Source organism: Priapulus caudatus, unplaced genomic scaffold (assembly GCF_000485595.1).
Source record: "Priapulus caudatus unplaced genomic scaffold, Priapulus_caudatus-5.0.1 Scaffold218, whole genome shotgun sequence".
NCBI lineage: Eukaryota > Metazoa > Priapulida > Priapulimorpha > Priapulimorphida > Priapulidae > Priapulus > Priapulus caudatus.
Genome location: NW_014577279.1, coordinates 228,949 through 248,394, shown reverse-complemented (window position 1 = coordinate 248,394; position 19,446 = coordinate 228,949). Strand labels below are relative to the sequence as shown.

The 19,446-nt window shown below is 40.4% G+C and overlaps 3 protein-coding genes across 5 annotated transcripts in view; 2 read left to right on the top strand and 1 right to left on the bottom strand.

The window, feature by feature from the left end:
* The window catches only part of LOC106807483, a 22,028-nt gene extending 15,168 nt beyond the window's left edge, over positions 1-6,860 (top strand). Inside the window, exon 3 of the mRNA XM_014809815.1 lies at positions 2,657-6,860. Within this exon, the coding sequence (XP_014665301.1) occupies positions 2,657-2,856 (200 nt within the window). The 3' untranslated portion in view covers positions 2,857-6,860. The remainder of the gene's footprint in view (positions 1-2,656) is intronic.
* The window catches only part of LOC106807485, a 12,785-nt gene extending 774 nt beyond the window's left edge, over positions 1-12,011 (top strand). Inside the window, exon 2 of the mRNA XM_014809817.1 lies at positions 10,314-12,011. Within this exon, the coding sequence (XP_014665303.1) occupies positions 10,494-11,342 (849 nt within the window). The 5' untranslated portion in view covers positions 10,314-10,493 and the 3' untranslated portion in view covers positions 11,343-12,011. The remainder of the gene's footprint in view (positions 1-10,313) is intronic.
* A 150-nt stretch (positions 12,012-12,161) lies between these two features.
* LOC106807482 (ATP-binding cassette sub-family A member 2-like) overlaps positions 12,162-19,446 on the bottom strand; it is a gene marked incomplete at its 5' end in the record, with an annotated part of 42,279 nt that continues 34,994 nt past the window's right edge. For 2 of the 3 annotated variants that reach the window (XM_014809813.1, XM_014809814.1), the window contains 10 exon segments: positions 12,162-13,266; positions 13,896-14,018; positions 14,498-14,635; positions 14,940-15,045; positions 15,397-15,489; positions 15,681-15,784; positions 16,122-16,256; positions 17,953-18,094; positions 18,453-18,559; positions 18,944-19,130. In XM_014809813.1, the coding sequence (XP_014665299.1) occupies positions 13,228-13,266; positions 13,896-14,018; positions 14,498-14,635; positions 14,940-15,045; positions 15,397-15,489; positions 15,681-15,784; positions 16,122-16,256; positions 17,953-18,094; positions 18,453-18,559; positions 18,944-19,130 (1,174 nt within the window). 3 annotated transcript variants of the gene reach the window in all.

Below are 19,446 nucleotides of genomic sequence, written 5' to 3'. Positions count from 1 at the left end.
TGAGAGAGATGAAGTCACTGGAATTATACACTGATTTTACACAAAAAGGCGATATATGCTCTTCGCACAGTCGGCGCCATGCGTGTTCACTGCTAGATTCGCGCCCACGCTAGCTCTTGCATCTGAGGATCAGGAAGTCTTGACAAGGTTATTCCGAAAGTACTGTTCCGTTTCAGAACTTTGTTTTCATGCAATAATTCATCCTAGTCAGAGTAACTTCGATATTTTTGGCCACATTTGACAGATTTTTCGATCGACCAATGAAATTCACTTCCGGTAGCCTCGGGTTCACTCGGAAATAATAATTCAAAATAATAATAGATGGCGCGGACTACCCACAGACTACCTACAGAGCATATAAATCACCATATAGGTGATTTATATAGGTGATTTATATAGGCATATAGGTGATTTATATGCTCTGCTACCTACCATGTTTCCTGTTGAACATCGGGAATAGCCGAAGTAACCGGAAGTGATTTTCATTGGTTGACAAATGTGAATGAAGACAGAACATTTTCTTTGGATGTTTATATTTACCATTAGGTAAACAACTTGATATATTCTTATGTTGTGGCCGCTACCAGGTCATCATAGCGTGCATGCACGTAGATAAATGATTCAAGTTCAGATTAAAGTAAGTTCCATGCAATATGATTGTATATATCGGGCGCATATGTTACTTATAAGTGCCACCTCCAAACTGGAGGTGGCTTTCCGTGATTGAGATAGACGCGGCCGCAGACCCCATTACTGGGGTATGCGTCGGCTCGGACTACGGTTGCTAGTGAACTAGTTTTAGTTATCCGCGCCCTCATAGTACTTTCGGAATAACCTTTCAGACTCTGACCTGATGCAGAGCTAGTGGGGCGAATCTAGCAGTGAACACGCTGGCGCGATGTGGAAGAGATTATCGCGTTTTTGTGTAAATCGTGTATAATTTCGTGACTCCGTGTTTGTGTTTGTGTTTATTGTCCTGTGGAATCGAGTCATCAAGGCGGTTTAATGTCAACCACGGATCACTATTGAATAGCTCTACTGGTGAAGCCCCCACGCTCCTGCTACAGGTGTGTTCGTAGTACATGGAGTGGGAGCGAAGGGGCTACACCGATAGAACTAACTATTGAATAGCTAGACTGCGTGCGTGCGTGCGTGCGTGCGCGTGTGTGTGCGTGATTGTTTGCGTGCCTGCGTGCCTGCGTGCCAGCGTGCGTGCTTGCGTGTCTCTGCGTGCATGTGTATGTTTGTGCATGTTTGCGTGCATGTGTATGTTTGTGCATGTTTGCGTGCGTGTGTTCGTGCGCGTGCGTGCGTCTGCTGCACGTACGTAGTTGCCGAGTTGGTCCCGGGAGAAGGGAAAATCAATGCGCTTTTTGGAGCAGTCATGCAGTAAATCGCTCGCCTTTATCGATCTGCATTCATCTTGCTCAGTAAAAATTCAGGATTGAGAGTTAAGTGGCGGTGTGATGTGGCACTGGCTTCGCTGCTGACACGGCAGGGTATATCCACAGCCTCCTCATTAATAATAAGTTCCGCGTGAAAATAATGTACGGGGACGGAGCAGTAGAAGACTGATTAGTTACCAGGGTAACGTGATATGGTAAAGTGAAGATGTAATGTTAATTGAACGTTTATCGGATAGTATGTGGCAGTGGTCAATGAACATTTATGTTCGTCTATATTGTCGTCGAGGCAAATCCTGCGACACAATTATTATATCCCATGGTGCAGTAACAGTAAATATCGTCCATCACTTGGCAATTGCAATCATTTACCATTAGTCGCTGCCGATTATGTCGTTAGCCAAAGATTATACATATAATTAATGGTACGCACGGAACACCAGAAGTATGTGAATGACATTGGTTTATATAAGTGTTGGGTTCTCGATGACCTGACGCGTTGAAAAGCTTTCTGATAATGTCAATATTGTCATATCATCTTGCATTAAAAATCCAGGAACAGCTTGTAGTGTGGTAGCAGCAGCAGATGGGGGCGTTATTGTCTTACTGACGTGTGTGAGTGAGAAGCAGAGGGCAGTGCACATGCTCTTCCGTCTCTGACGGCTGAGTTGGTACCTAAAATTCCTTGTGTCAAGTGTGAAAACCTCTCACAGACAACGGTGTTAGCTTTCTAGTTCTGGCATACGGATAGACTGCACGTACCTGGGTAAACAAGAGAAGGCGTGGATTTGTGGGTACAGCATTAGCTGTAATTTGTCAAAAAACATTCATATTTGCAGTAAGGATGTGTCGGAGGTGCAACATGTTTATCGTACTTATATTCACTGTCAACGTTCCCTATGACAACCTCTTGGATAAATGTGTTAGCGAAAATAAGGTGACAGTGGCATGTTTTCTGACCTATTGCGTTAAACATGTCTTGGTGGTTATCCACAAAATAAAGTCAAACTTGTATGCTAGGGCAACTCAATGAAACCGCCCAAACTGTCTTTTATAGACAGGTAGCTGTTCTATAGGCATATTTTTTACTTTATTAGTGCTACACAAAGTAAATGCCAAAAGTGTCCTATAAACGTCTGTTTTTTAGAGATATCTTCTAATGCATGTTTTACTGTAGATTACCTCAGAGATCGTGCTTTATCTCCCAAACCAAAAAAAAAAAAAAATAGTCAAACTTTTATTCACTCCGGCAGGTCTTGCATCTTACTTGCCGACGAAGCTGCATCAGGACTATGAGCTGGGCAAGGAACAGCCAAAGACAGCTAACAACATCATCATCAGCCTGCCAAAGCGAGTGAAGGAGGAGGAGAAACAGAATGAGGAAACATGGGCTAAGCCTGTGGAGGAACAAATCACTTGGTCTGACTCTGCAAGCAGTGACCTCTTATTCTGAGATGTCAATGGTATATATTATATATATATGATTCAGAATAAGAGAAGTCAACGTGAGCTAGGAACTGGAATGCTGGAGAACTGGGAGAGTTGTGGGTGTTTGGTAAACTATGGTACAGCTGAGAGGCAAGGGTGAGTTGCAGAGGAGAAGACTGTGGGTGGTTAGAATCAGGCAAGTCACCTTGTTATTTGACCTTGTTGCCTCCACTGCTGCCATGTGAAAAACAAAATCTAAAGAATTTTTGACACGATAAACGCTGTCATAGTGACGTGGTAGAAGTAATAGCTAAAAAAACTATCACTTGTATAAAATCAATTACTCATCTGGCATTGCCATATTTTTGGGCTAAAGCAGAAGGTTATCTGAGTGTATATAAGTGTGTAAATATGCTCATGGTAATATAAATGTCAATCATCAGTCATAGAAATATCTCAACTTTTTACGTCCCTTTATATAACACCAACCCATAACATTCGGGGGTTATTTTTTTATAACCCCCGCTATTAAAATTCGCAAGCAGCGCTATACTGTTTGATGCTGATCACTCCGTCATTAGATCAGCCATCTAATTGATTGTGTAATAGGCGAATGAATGTGCGTTGCATTGGGTTGTGTACATTGCTTACGTGATGCTGCTGTGCGTGTGAGTCGCCACCTAGTGGCTAGTATGTGGAACTTTGTAGAATCTCGTATGCCAATAAATTTGCTGATCTAGGTAATTTTATTTGCAACGCCTAGTATTTGTCTCGCTGTATATATGTGTCCGTGTCTGTATGTGTGCGTGCTTGCATGTGTATATGCGTGTGTTGTGAAGTTTACAATAATATGTGTAGAGACAATACCCAACATGATTTAGGAAATTTATGTATTTCTGTTGGGCATGGAAGATATGGCACGTTGTGTGAGATACAGTGCTGACCCTGATAGCCAATAGAAATCATATCTTGTCGAAGCAGCGCCAAGTTACTTGCTCTGGATGCACACTAATTTATAGTTATATACAAAACTGCTGAATACAGATAATTTAAATATAGGTTGGTTTTGTTGCCATGGTTAGGTAATTATGCCCATGGTACATTATTGTCTTATTATAATTAGCTTAATATAATTAGTTAACCACGGTTATCTTACAATATAATTAATTTGCCATTGCCAGTTTACTAAGTTTAGCATATTGTGGTTAATTGAACCTGGTTAACCAACAATGATTATCTAAACCTGGTTAGCTAACAATGTGTAACGGAACCCGGCTAGCTAACAATGGTTAATGGAACCTGGCTAGCTAACAATGGTTAATGGAACCTGGCTAGCTAACAATGTTTAACAGACCCTGGTTAGCTATTAATGGTTATAGAACCTGGTTAGCTAACAATGGTTAACAGAACTTGGTTAGCTGACAATGGTTAGCTAACAATGGTTAACAGAACCTGGTTAGCTAACAATGGGTAATGTAACCTGGCTAGCTAACAATGGTTAATGGAACCTTGTTAACTCACAATGGGTAACTAAACCTGGTTAGCTAACAATGGTTAACTAAACCTGGTTAACCAACAATGATTATCTAAACCTGGTTAGCTAACAATGTGTAATGGAACCCGGCTAGCTAACAATGGTAAACGGAACCTGGCAAGCTAACAATGTTGAACAGACCCTGGTTAGCTATTAATGGTTAACAGAACCTGGTTAGCTAACAATGGTTAACAGAACCTGGTTAACTATCAATGATTAATTGAACCTGGTTAGCTAACAATAAGAATCTGGTAGCCAGCAATGGCTAGCTAACTATAGCTAGCTAACGATGGTATCTTGACATGGTTAGTTTACTAAGAACAAAGTAAAGTTTTGGTATGGTTGTTTATTGTCAATAGTCCTCTTCTCTTAATGCGTATGTGAATAGTAGGGTATAGGGATCAACAAATTGGGTTTTCTCATGTCTATCACGTTTTTTACAAACGTTTCGCATTTTATCTTTGTAGATTAAATATAATTTATCCATTTAATAGCACTATAATATAAATATACATGTGTCCGTGCACGCACTTGTGTGTTCGTGCATGTGCCAATATTCCTCGACAGATTATTGCTGTTGTGTGATATATTCTTATGTAGTTCGCGCTTATTGTACTTTCTTATTAATGCAGTCATTTGATAATCTCATGATGAAATCTCATTCTTCTGCCCAAGCGAAGGCATTAGCTTTTCCGCAGTGCTTATATTGTAGAATCCCATTTATGTATTTATGTATGATTACTAGGAGTTTATACACATTTCATTTTAACAGACAGTTCTTTAATTATTATTTCAAAACTTTCCGTGTTTGATAATTAACCAGAGTCAGAATCTGTTCATGGTATCATCAAGAAGCCACAATACTAAAATTAAATAGTATTATGGGCACACACACAATACTGTTAGTTTCGTATTGGTGATTAAATAGTTCTGCAATTTGCTGTCAATGCCAATATTTATTGCGCGAGTGCACTACGAGACATTCACTACACCATTGCTTAAGATTTCGTAGTGAATGCATAACGTCTTAAATTGTAAAGGTGCGGTTTGATGTAAGCCAAGATGAACTGTCAACTGCTTAGACGAATCCTCTCTCCATGTATGTTGACTATACGCTGGTTAGTGGTAGTGAGTAAATTAACGTCCTGTCGGCTTTTCTGTAAATAATAACGCGTCGTTTGTTTAAGGTATATCTGTGGTTGCTATGTGTTAGAGCGTCGTGAGGAGAGTATGATCATAATGCAATGCGCGTAATAATAAATAATACACATATCGCTTTACCATGAACGACTCAAGGGCCTGTGTGTAAACATGAACGGGGATCAAGTGTCCAAAGGAAGTAGCAGGCGCGTGACCACAGTCGACCACGATGGGAAAAAGCATGGGACAGTTCATGGACGAAGGTTATGGGGTGTTATACCTACGTTACATCGTCTAACATGCGCCTGTCTCGTATCAAATCACAACTTGATTACATACATTACGTAACGTTACGTAACATCGCGTTTAGACTTTGTTGTTTCTCTAGAAATATCCAAACCTTACGAGGGGTTATCCTGGTAGTGATGTCATGAAGATATCGCAAATATTTGCTGAATGTTGAGCGAGTTTCAAGACGTGTAGTGGTCTATGTGATGATAAAAATATTATAGTATGTATGAATATTCCACAATGTTATCGAAAAGTGTTAGTATATTGAACCAAAAATTCAATCAAGCTGCTCAAGTTAGTGCTTTCCGTCAATATTGGGGTTATTAGACAGTGTGTATACATTGTATGAGTTTATTTGTACATTACAACCAAAAGTGGATCGACAGAGAGAGCTTATGATATTTTCTCGGTTTCACTGAGTTGAATATAGGAATGGGGCAGGCGTTAATGAATATCTGTCAGGTTAAATTATGTAAATGCTTCAGCGTTAACTATGAGGGCTAGACAGTGATATTAACAATAGAAGTTCTATTCTATTATGTTTTTTATGTATACCATCATTTTTATTGTGCATAATAATGTATTAATAATATTTATTCGCTTCAATACAAAAAGTAATCAGTAATAAACTTGTCATTACTATATGTTCTTTGATTGTTGTGATATATGATAATTACAGGGTCGTATTATTATATATAGATGTAATATGCGGTATCGTGCATATTCGCGGTATCGTAATATTCGCGCGCGTGGGAAGGTTGCATATGTAGAACTGTAGCGAGATGATTCAACAGAGCTTACGAAAAGTAAAATGTACATTAAAACCCTTCTGAACGCCTATTTATTTGGACGATAAAAATGATAGTTTTCTTCCATGTTTTTTATCATCACATGTTAAACAAGAAATTACAATTACGTCAGTACCTTTCGCGATTTCTGGATTGAAAAATCCTCAATAACATTAAATGACATTTTCCGATAATCTTTCATTCAGTCAAGTATAGTACAAGGCAACGACAAAAAAAAACATACGATAATGATTCAAATGAAGTTTATTCATGAAAGAGATCACAGTTGGAAAACGGACAAACCTATACATAGTAGGCCTATATTACCAAGAATGAATAAAATAAAATAATATTTTTATTCACTCCTGGCATTACGGGCCTGATGATTATACTTACATTAGCACGCATGTCGGAGATCAGCGATTTGTATATTTAGATGCACATTTGCGTAGGCAGTTTTCCACAAACTGTGGATGACATATTTTCCCACTCATTTTTATTTGCGTCAAAGTTACTCAAAATAGATTATAATTTCAAATGTACATTTATTATCGAGAATGTAGATCTATGAATGTGATTTAATATATCATCAGGAGCATATCATAAATGATGTTCTCCCGGTATCTTATTTGACTGGTTTAGTTCTCATATACTATTATAGTATCCCATAAAGTGTTGAGTAAGAAATTAGCATTATACACAACGTAAATAAATGATGTAATACTACATCTGAATCCCCCGTATCATTGTAAACATGCATGGTTATTATGCTAATGGTTAAATGATGAATGGCGCTTAAGTCGGCTCTTCGGTACAAAAGCCCAACAAAATTTTATCGAACAAAATACGAGAACAACGGACTAGTATAACAACTGGATATACACTACAGACTAGAAAAGAGTAGGCATGAATACTTCACGTCAACATGCAGGGGCGTAGCCAGCCTTTCCAAGAGGGGGGGGGATTCCTTCCAAGAGGGGGATTCCAAACCTACTATATACTAATAAAACTTCGTTAAAATTTTCGTTTCATGCTTTTATATACATACTGTATCAGATATGTGCTATTTTGATACAAACCACGGGGGATTTCGGAATGCCTGGAATCACCCCTGGCTACGCCCCTGACACGCTACGATAAAAAGAGAATACCCTCCCTGTAAACACGAGATTACATATAACACAATTAAAAACACAACACCACCAAAATAAGTAAATGTTACTGAAGTATAAATAGGAAACCTCTACTAGGGGAACATCTATGTGACATGGCGAATACCCTGTTAGGCGAATCGAGAAACTCACGCCCCGTCTTAGACATTGATGCTAGGTCGGTCAAGGTAACCAAGTTGTTGTTTTTGGTGTTCAGTGCAGCTCATAGGGTCTATGTCCCCCAGAGTACTATCGGAGGGTAACCTGGGTATGGTTCGATATATCGGAACGTACCCTGGTAACTATCTGATATGGTTAGGGTTAGGGCTAGGGTTATGGTTAGGGTTAGGGTTAGGGAGTAGGCGTAGGCAACTCCCTTAGACGCGTTAGTGGAGTAGGCGTGGTACGGTCCGGCATATTAGATAGTACCAGGGTACGTTCCGGCATTACCCTGGGGGACATAGCCCCTCTCAGCTTCTGTGCAGACCAAAATTGTATTTTACGGCAAGTGTAGTTTACGTTGTTGTGTTGAACACTTCACGTTGTTTTTAGCACGCCCTGTTGCAACGCTGATTGGTTTCAGCTATAGCAGGGAGGGATTTGGTCCAAATTGATAAAGATTGTGCACTTTGTGACAAGTCTTTGAAATTTGGCATGCTGTTAAGCCCGGCGCACACGTGAGTTATTTTACTCAAGTAAAATGACGCACGAGTCATTTTACTCACGTGTGCGGCGGATTTTCGTTGAGTAATTTGACGCATGCGTCATTTTACTCACGTGTGCGGCGGATTTTCGTTGAGTAATTTGACGCATGCATCATTTTACTTGAGTAAAATAACTCACGTGTGGTCGGGCTTTAGGTACGGACATAAGGTTTTCAAAAACAACCGCATACACTTTTTTGTGTCCCCCTGGTGGCCACTATGCACAAATTCGTATATGGCCGCCTTTGGAAATAGAAAATGTCATATCTCAGCTCCTGTTAGCACTAGATCCTTCAGTAATACCACTTTTTCCATGTTTTCTGGGGCGAGGAATCCATTTCTGAACTAATTTATATTTTTCAACATCATTCTCAAGGTCAAAAGCTATATTCAATGTGATTTTCAGTCAAATAGGGCCATAACTCTGGTACTACCGTAGATCAGCATGTATAAATTAGGATTTATACATTTACGCATTTATAGCACTACATTTTCATGCCCATTTTTTCTGATTGTTTCATTTGCATTGTTTGCTTTCATGCATTGTTCACTATGCATTCGAATCTAAGTGTAACTAAAAAATATCATTATGTCTAGACATTTAATAAAAAACGCTTGCTTGCCCGTATGGTCAATTTGAACATACACCATCAACATCAGATCTCCCTCGACTCATGATGCGAAGAACCCTGGCTATTGAACAATCGTTTTCATCATGAGTGACGAACATCCTTTTGATCACAAGGAAGGACACTGATTGCACATTGTGTTGCTTGTGCCAGGACAATTCTAACAGCAAAGATTTGTGATGTCCATATAAAAAGGAGTGTTTTCACAAGGCATATAACACTCTTGAGTGAGATTTGAACACATTTGTTGAAAGTGCTGTCCCTTTACCTCTTGGAGTGAACTTGGCATGTTTACATGATGGTTCAGGGATTGCCAACACATTGCTGAAAAATAAAGCAAAGTATCATAATGGATGTCAAGGACACTTCCGCTCATATATTGTGCAGTGAGCACTGGATCAGAAGAAAGCAAGGGAAGAGTCTGAGAATGAAGAGGCCACTTTAAGTCCGAAAAGAACCCGATCAAGTTTTAATGCAAGCCTTGATCGCAAAAACCTGCAGTGTCTGCTGTGAGAAGTTTCAAGATGATAGTGATGAACAAATCTACACAGCTAGGAGTGATAACTGTAGCAAGAACCTCTACAAATGGGCTGCAGAATCCAAGAACTGCGTGGTTCATGCACCGTTGAACGCAATAAATGCAGAGGATGCAGCGGCTGGAGATGTGCATTATCACGCATCCTGTTATACAAAGCTGAAGAATGATGCCCGTGCAGCCAGGTCCAAGTCACAAAATGCAGAAAAAAGTTCTACCACCCTTTACACTCATGATACCTTGGTAATTGCTCAGCTTGTAGCATTCATGCAGTTAAAGCATTCGGCTGCCTTTAAGCTTGTGGACTTAAAGAGGCTTTATGATCGTCGTCTCGAGCAACTGGGCTCTGATTGGATTGGGGTGTATGTGCACCAAACAAGGTTCAAAGAGCACCTTATAGAGAAGCTAGGACCCGATTGGTCTGAATACTCTGAGGGTCGTGATATTTACATGTCTCAAAGCAAACAGTTGGTGCAGCTTTGGCACAGACTGCTCATCATATGGTGACTGAAGAGGCTAAGAAAATAGTTGAAGTGGGTATCATGCTGTGAAGATACATCTTCCTCCAACAGATGCATTTCAATGGCTCATTCAATTCAAGCTGTTTGAGTGAGCCAGTTGCCAAACCTCTTCTTAGCCTTCTAGGCATTCTACTCCAATGTTCGAGTTCTATAGAGGAGCACGAGGATCATGGCAGCATAAATGCCAAGTTCAGAGTCGCCTGTACCATCTCTCAGCTGATATGCAGCAACGCAACAAAGCAATCCAGCAATGCTCTCACTCTATACCTGAGGAAGGAGAGAGAAACACCCTTTCCACTCTATGTCGGACTGAAACTGCATGCAAATAATCGCAAGAGAGACAGCATTAACACGTTTCATGTATTGGGCATGTCGGTGTCTTATGACCGTGTCATGGATGTCAGGAAGAGACTCGCCCTTGCTGTGTCAATGCGGTTTGCTGAAGATGGAGTTGTTGTACCTTCTAACATCAAGCGGGGAGTCTTCACTACTGGCGGAGTTGATAATATCGATGAATCTGGTCGTACTGAGCTTCATGGCACTGCCATATCCCTAACCAACCATCATACTCGTGACAACATGGGTGTGGACCGTCCACCTCTCACGCTGGATGCGCCCGTGGGTGCCACTATCCACCTTCCTGATGACTTTGCGATTGTGCCATACATTGATGAACATGCTGGAGATATCACCCTTTCATCAATTCTAGAAGGAACAGCCAGGCCAGCTTTTGCTGAAAATCTCCGAGCAGGGGAGCCTGATGAAGCGTGGCTCAGCCATGTCCACAAGGTCATGACAGAAAAAGACAGCAAGCTTCAAGAAACGCCAGTGACCTACTCTGGTTTCTTATCCCATGGCCAACACACAGAAGATATCAAGCCAAGGGCCACAGTTGGAGTTTTTCCCATCTTCTATGAAAAGGCTTCATCAATGGCCATGCAGAAACACTCAATGTTTGTGGTCAAGAGGGCAATAGAGTTTGTGAATCCTGGCCAGGTGGCAGTCATAGGTGACTGCCCTCTCTATGCCCAACAGAAAAAATGTCAGTGGAGGTACCCTGATCAGGTCGGTGAATCAATGATGGTGTGTTTCATGGGCATGCTCCATGTCGAGATGACGTCACAAGATTGTGGGGTAAGCTATTGGCCGGATCCGGCTGGAACCAAATATTCTCCCTGGCAAATGTATTCACTACTGGCATTGCAGCATCTCTTCTAGCTGGCAAGCATGTCAAGCGTACACGTTATGCGTACCAGCTCACTATTGCTTGGCTCCATGTACTCAAAGCGCAGGCATATGATGAATTCTGCCGCGAGGGCTATGGGCCTCATGAATCTATGGAGATGTGGGAGAAGAGACTCATCAGCAATGCTCCAACAATCTGCTACTGGACAACAGTGAGAGACTACCTGTTAATCAAATGTTTATGTCCCTACAGGCACGTCGTGATGCAAACATAGACGAATTATTCAAGCACGAAAATCAGTGTGAACCTATGTCCTTATCCGATCGAGGCAAGCTACGGTGTGGAACAAAGTCGGATATACTTGGCTGTCTACCAGGCATGCCTGCTCCTGGTCACTCTCAAGCAGCCAAAGGGGCGTCTGTGCTTGTTCTCGACATGGCGGCAGTAATATACATCATTAAACCCCAGCGTGCCTGCCAGAGAGAGTGTTTGGAGACTACACACAGATGCAATTGCTCCCATACTTGCAAAGCCAGATGACGGACAGCACGACGAGAGTGGACGCAGTATGGGACACATATACAGAGACTAGTCTGAAGTCACAAACTCGTGCCAAGCGGGGTGAAACTGCAGCGCGCCGAACACGAATCTCAGCCAAGATACCTATGCCAAAAGGTGCCGAATGGCAGACATTCCTCAAAGATAGTCAAAATAAATATGAGTTCTTTCAGTTCATCAGTCAGGAACTTCAGAGAACTTGCATTAATAACTGTCTTTCTAGAAGATCTTTTAGCTGCAAGATTTTCAACAGGACCGTATCTCCAATATTAAAATGGAAGTCAGCGAGAACGTGTGATTCATGATATAGATTTAAAAAAATGCATTATTTACATAGTGCGGTGTTATTACTGTATCGCCGGTTTAATTTGAAATGCATCGTTTTCTTTGCAATTAATGACATACCAAGTCATGGCGACATACCCAGCCCAGTAATTGAAAAACAGCTTCTTAGTTGACAATATGTAAAACTAATGTTTGTGCTTCTACAGATAAAACACTGACATCATCTAGACTTCTCCTCTCCCAATACTGAAGATCTCCAATAACATGACTCTATCGATCTAATCTAGAAGTGGAAAATATGTGATTTATCTGTAAATATAGTTCCTAATATTGGATACTTTGCACTAAACACCAGCAAATCTCATCTGTATGTGTATAAGAAACAGGGACATGTGATTTGCTTCCATTGACAAAACACGATAGCATGTAAGTTATAAAATCCACAGGTAGATGAAGTATACTACTGGTTCATCAATCAACTGTTCCCCCACCACACAATTCGAACTATGATTGAACCTATTGACCAGAAGCCTGACTAGGGCATTGTATGAATCAACACGTCATGTGCAGTCAAACTGGAATGAATGAATATGCATAGTAACTGCGATGCATGGGTCATAAACATCATCATGCAACAGACAAAAAATAAATACAAGACCACAGGCAGGGTTTAAGCTGGACCAAAAAAATTGTTAGCAATTTGGCCAATTTATTCTGAAAATGTTTAATCAAATTCTACTAACTATATATAGTCGTGTGTATCGATGGCCACTTTGATAATCTTTGGTCTTTAACGGAAAGGTTTCGGTACCGAGTAAACAATGACCACACACAGTGTACCTCATGCTTCGGGTTAGCAAGTAGTGATCTCGGGTGGAATTCGAGTGGCCCACGAATTACGCTTTAGCATTTTGGCGAATTTATGACGACAATTTTTCGCCAAACTCAAACACAACCCATAGTGAACAACAGCTTAAACCCTGCACAGGTACAGAAGAATGGTGAGTCATGACTATCAATAGCGAAGGTTCTTGCGTAGTCGTTGTATCTGTGCTAACAACGTGTGGATGCTGGTTAACAATCCGGTGTTTCCATGAAGGCCAGTCTAAGTTGCTGGAACAAAACAATTATCACTGCATAAGACTGTCACCATGGTTGATTTCGTTTGTTGATGACAAGCTATAACTTATTTTCCACCGCATGCTGCACCCCACTATCGTTAGCCGAATTGTAGATGAACTAGATGTATTCTGAACAACGATAGTTTGTGAATCATTTAACATTTGAACTCTTCTAACGTTTTCACTGCACCACGTGCCTGCACGTGTACGTGTTGGTGGGACGTGTGTGCCTGCATCCGAGCGCATGTGTGTGCACATCAGTGCGTGCATGTGTGAACGGGTGAGGGAGCATGCACGTGGACATTCATGCGTGGCTGTGTTGCTAATTGTTGCAAAAATGTAGTAATAGCTATTTTTCTGATCAAGTCTATATATATACTTATCAAGAGTACATAATAGAGAGTTGCTAAGCACGTTGATTGCGTGAATTATATCAATTGTGTTGATCGAATCAATATGAGCCACACAGTGCTCATGCATGCATGCACACACACACACACAGGCCTGCTAAATTAAAAAAAGTTTGAGAGTTTTCGAAAAGTCCGGGTTCTCGGGTGGTCCGGATTTCTGGCACACGGATTTTTGGACTTCTGCTGTAATAATATAAGCCTTTTCACTTACCGAGTCTTGACTGCTGTGTAGATCTAGAAGTGAATCATCAGAGTCACTATCCAAGTTTAGGCCTGTACTGCTGTTACCTAAGTTACTAAACTCTGTCTGCTGCTTCACAAACTTTATGAACACCTAAAACATCAAGGACAATTCATAATTACGATGAACTAAATATAATCACATATGTATGCGGGTTCTTCACACACATATTTTGTGTATTTTGTTATTTATTCGTTTGCAAATTACAACGATCACTGACACCACACTGGACACCAGCAAATGACATGCCTCCAAAATTCTCTTGATATCATAGACTAGATTTCAACGATAATGCAGTTTGGCACGTGTTATTTTTGTATTGAAAATCAGAGAGCAGTTCTATTTTTTGCATTGCCGAGTATAGTAAAGGCATAGCATGGAACTAAGTGATTGCATGATATTATTCATAGCTGCCATGACCAGCTCCTAACCACAACAACATGCTACATTCACGTTCGTACTCACACACAAATACACAATTAACCTACAAGACTCGCAGTGATTGACAGGCACCCTTAGCCAATGAAAATTATGATAGCAAGTTCAAGGACATTATTCTGAGGAAAACCTACGTTGTCGAGGGTTTTCTGTGAGACAGAGTAATCCTCGATGTTGAGAGATGCCGGAAGGTTCTCCATCGCCGTGAATATGCTAGCCAGTGAGATGTGGTCTGGCTTCATTTCATACTGCAGCGTGTTGTGATGTCGCTCCTACCGACCAATTGCCAGCTCAGTTAGACACGATAAGCATGCGACAGGTAATATAGTCATACCTGTATTATAACAGTCACTTAACCCCAATACTGTCCTCTATAGAGGTTCGTTCTATAGAGGTGCTTTCATTATAAAACTGCCTCCTACAGTGAACCCCAAAGAACCATCTTTTATAAATAGCTATCTGTCTAATGGATCAGTCCCCTAACAGAGGTTTGACGGTAGTAAGACTGCAGTAATACATTGTAGTTAACAGATATTTTCTAGCTCTTATTCATACTGTAATTAAAATACAATTTACCTCCAAAGTTGCCTTCGGCACATGGTGTGCGAGATGTCTTATGATAGGATCTAGGTTTGGCTGCGAACCCTTGGCTCTTACTTGTATTGTGTACCCATCACCAAACCTGCAGACATGGAAGAAATTACAGAAAAAATAAAAGAAACATGATATGATATCGTATTTCACACAATCAGGATGTCATGTGCCCATATACTAATCAAATTACAAAACGTTTCGACCAAAATACACATAAAAATTGACGTGCACATATTATCATGGTTATGTTAAACATAAATAGAACATATAAACTTCAGCAATATTACAAAAACGACAATTAGTGCAGACATTACACAATTTTACTTACATAATTACACATGAAAATATTAACATGAAACACTGCATAAATCATGTACGCCCCATAATATTGTTCATATTTTACACGCTCATATGAAAAGTTGCGTAGTTACCATATTACCTGTTTTTTAAGTGCTGTGTGGAGCCTAGACACTTCATCTTGCCATTGACCATGACGGCCAACCTAGTGCAGAGCGCCTCACACTCCTCCATGCTGAAATACACACAATCAGACAGTAATAAAACATCATACATGAAATTAAAGAAAATTAGGAATACCCTCATTCACTGTTGCATTGGTTTATATTTGGAACTCCCTTTCTTACCATCTGTGCCTTTCTGAATATTACTTTTTAAAAATTCCTGAAATTCATGCTATATAGCATTAACAGTCTTTAAACATACCTGTGTGATGTCAGAATAACCGAGCAACCCTCCTTGATCAAACCCCGTATGAGATCCCAAAGAAATCTTCTGGAATGTGGATCCATACCAGTGGTTGGTTCATCCTAATCAACAAGAAGCTCTATCTACTCTAGTACTCACAGTAACATGGTCATAAATGTCAGTAAAATGACATAGATAAATGACAAGAGAGACAAATGTGCAGATGAATGCAGGCGTTCACAAAAAGTGATAGCAGAAGAATACAAGTTAGTAAAGGTATAAGAAATACATCAGAGAAACAGATATGAGTAATTCGGCAAAACGGCAGTAATGAGTAACAAGCTGGTGGATGATATATATAAATTTTCTGAAAATAATTCTCCAATAGATCACAACTGTTAATAAGTGGAACGGGTATCACGTACGATGTTGATACGACTATAACATGACGCCACCTACCAGAAATAACACGACAGGATTGCCCGCAAGAGCAATAGCTGTGGAAAGCTTTCGCCTATTTCCCCCACTTAGAGTTCCTGATGTCTTGTCTGCATACAGCGTTAGAGCAAGTTTCCTTAGTGACCAATCAACCATCTATGAACGATAAAAACATACAGTTGCAAACGCATTCTTTAACCAATAACATAACAGTTACCGCAGCAGTGATCATTATTTACTAGAAGTCAGAAAAATGATATAGCAAATCGAATTTGGATGCAAATTAACAGAGCTAGATATGCTGCCTATGTCCATTTAGTGGTTAATTGGTGACGTTTATCGGAAGGCAAGACAAACAACCAAGGTTCGTGTAATAAATGAATTTGGCGATATTTTGCATTAAACGAGAGCCGCAAGAGCATCTGGGCTCATCTGAGGTCTGTTGCTACGGTTATAAACGTAACATTTAAGTCGTGCGTAGTGACACCTTTGTTAGGCGCAGATATGCAGATACGCAGTTGCGTACACATAATTTCAGCAACCTTCTGCATTCTGCATACCTCCCGAATCCCATTGGTTGATACAAATCGCGTGCCTGAAACTCCTGTTTTATGGTGCATTGCGACCCTAACGCTAACCATATTTTAAAAAACAAAACAATTTAATTGTAAAAATTATTTGTTGTTATTAAATTGTTGTAAATAAATCATGTAAATATATGCGTTAATTGGAAAAAAATAGTTAAATGGATAAAGATAGAAAAATACAGAAAACAGGTAAATAATAAAAAATCTGATGGGATTCGATACAAGGACCTTTGAGCCGTAATTATATGCTGTAACCGTTGGGCTATCCAGACATATTGGCTTTCTAGATTATAGATGTGCCATGAATATGAGAACACTGTGACATCATTGAGGCAGTTCAGGAATCCATGTTTAACCCTCCTCTTGAGGGTCAAAAGGTTATCAGACACTTACTCTTCGCACGTCAGTGGAAAGCACATTTCATGGTCCTTTCAATAAAGTGATAAAAATGGTAGGTCAGCGTAAAACAAAAGAGTTTTTCACTCTGGCTATTAGGCCATTATAGTGTAGTTAGTATGTTATGCTTTACTTTCTGTATTCGTTTACGAACACGTGATCTATGACACTATTGTATATGCAACACGGCACGGTGGTAATAAAACATACGGGGTCTTTGAGCCTGTGTGATGAACAGAAACAGACGTGTTTACTTGAGTGTTCAGAGGCAAGAGCTTACAACACTATAGCCATGTCCTCAGAAAATGTCTGATATCTGACCTTTCCCCCACTGCCCTTTGACCCGTGACCTCGAATTTCGCACTGGTGATGGGTTTCCTGCCCATCACACTATACACCGAATATTAAGCGCATAGGTCGAGCCGTTAAGATTTGTGCCGCAATTCCGTATTTCTTCCTATACCTTAAGTTAAGAGGGAAATATTCCCCCTCCATTTACACATCTTGACCTTTGACCCTTGACCCCCCAAATTTGTCATCCCGAGTCCTTTTCACGATCCCCCCGACGTCCCAAATATCGTGACCGTACGTCGAGCGGTTAAGATTTGTGCACAACTGTTGACGGACGGACAGACGCACGCACGGACGCACGCACGGACAATCATGCGATTCTACAAGCTGCATCTGACTACGTCAGATGAGCTAAAAAATTGAGCAATTGTAAAGAGCAATGGGTAATGGGTATTGACACCAACACATTTTATACATGGAGGGAATTGGAAATGCAGAGTGGTTTATTTGGCCCACCATTTACTATCCGATTCAACGCAATAAAATACCCTGGCGACTGTTACCACAGCTTTACGTACCTGTTTCTCGTAGTGGAAGGGAACACCACGAAACCGTGCGTACAGTGTGAGATGTTCCCTAGGGGTAAGCTCATCGTAGAGAGCGTCGAACTGTGGGCAGTACCCAGTACTCTGCTGCACCAGCCGTGCATCTGTCATGATGCTGAAACAAGAAAGATATATAATCACACACGTGCGAGTTTGTGAAATTATATTGTACCATACTATAATTACTATTAATAATTAGATCTAGTATTTATATAGTGCTTAAAATTCTGTTATATGAGTGTGATAACACTCTGCATGGACAACGGTTCCTAAACATAGCCTTACACATGGTCAATTATGCACATGATGCATGTCACTCAGTTAGGCCCCTAAAAAGTTTAAATGTTGCATATAACATCATTGTATACAATGGTTCCTCAGACAACGCCATCAGATTCAGAATAGTGAAAAATCGATAGAGTTTAAAATGGCAGCGCAGCGAGCCTGATGTTTGTTAGATTGTACATACAGACCTTTTGTTATTAAGGAATGCATCGCCTCCTGTTATTGATGTATCTCCTGTCAACATTTTAAAGGTAGTTGTCTTACCCGCACCATTCACTCCAAGAAGCCCAAAGCACTGTAAGGTACACAATAAACCACTGTTCATACACACTGTTCATACATAACACCACTTGCAAAGATCTTTAATCAGATCTTGTGATTATGCTGGCCTGATGCAGTTATAACAACATGCATGAACTAACTATCATACTGACCAGACAACCAACTGCAACAATCTCAAAAGGTTTTTTCTGACAGAAATTTAATATAAAATTAATTCAAATCTAACAAAATTAAAACAATGAATGTAAGGTAAATCATTTATTGATTATTGAAAATTTTATAAACATTAATAATCAAATTATTAAAAAATAAAGATGTGAACAATAAAACAACATAAAATAAAATGGATTGAAGTAAAATCAAACATAATATGAATTAAGTATGTAGTGTAACATACCTCTCCTTGTGGCACACCGAAGCAGAGTTTATCAACAGCTAGCAGCTTGCCTAGCTTGTGTGTGGAGTATTCCTTAGTGAGGTTCTCCACACGCACAAAGTCTGCTGCTCCCTGCAGCACACGCTTCCTCTCTGCTGCCACGTCAGCATCCTCATCTTCCACTTCTGTGCTGCTTACTGCCAGCCTCCTGTCGAGTGCAGAAATTATCATATGTAATTAATGGGCTGGCCTCTATTCATAGGTTAGATGTCAGGGCCGGATCTAGCTTTCAGGAGGTGGGGGGGGGATTGATATTCAAGTGAAGGCGTGCCAAAGGCAAGCGGTGCTAGGGTGGGCCCATTTTACTAGTACCATAACATCAGAAGTGAATAACAAGTGCCGCAGAGCGACAGCGCTCAACTGACGTGTACTGTAGCCGGGTATTCTTCTGATAAACTCACTGGCAACCGAATCATGTGCGCCCTCCCGCCACCGCGTTCGCGCTCAGACATATATCTAGGATA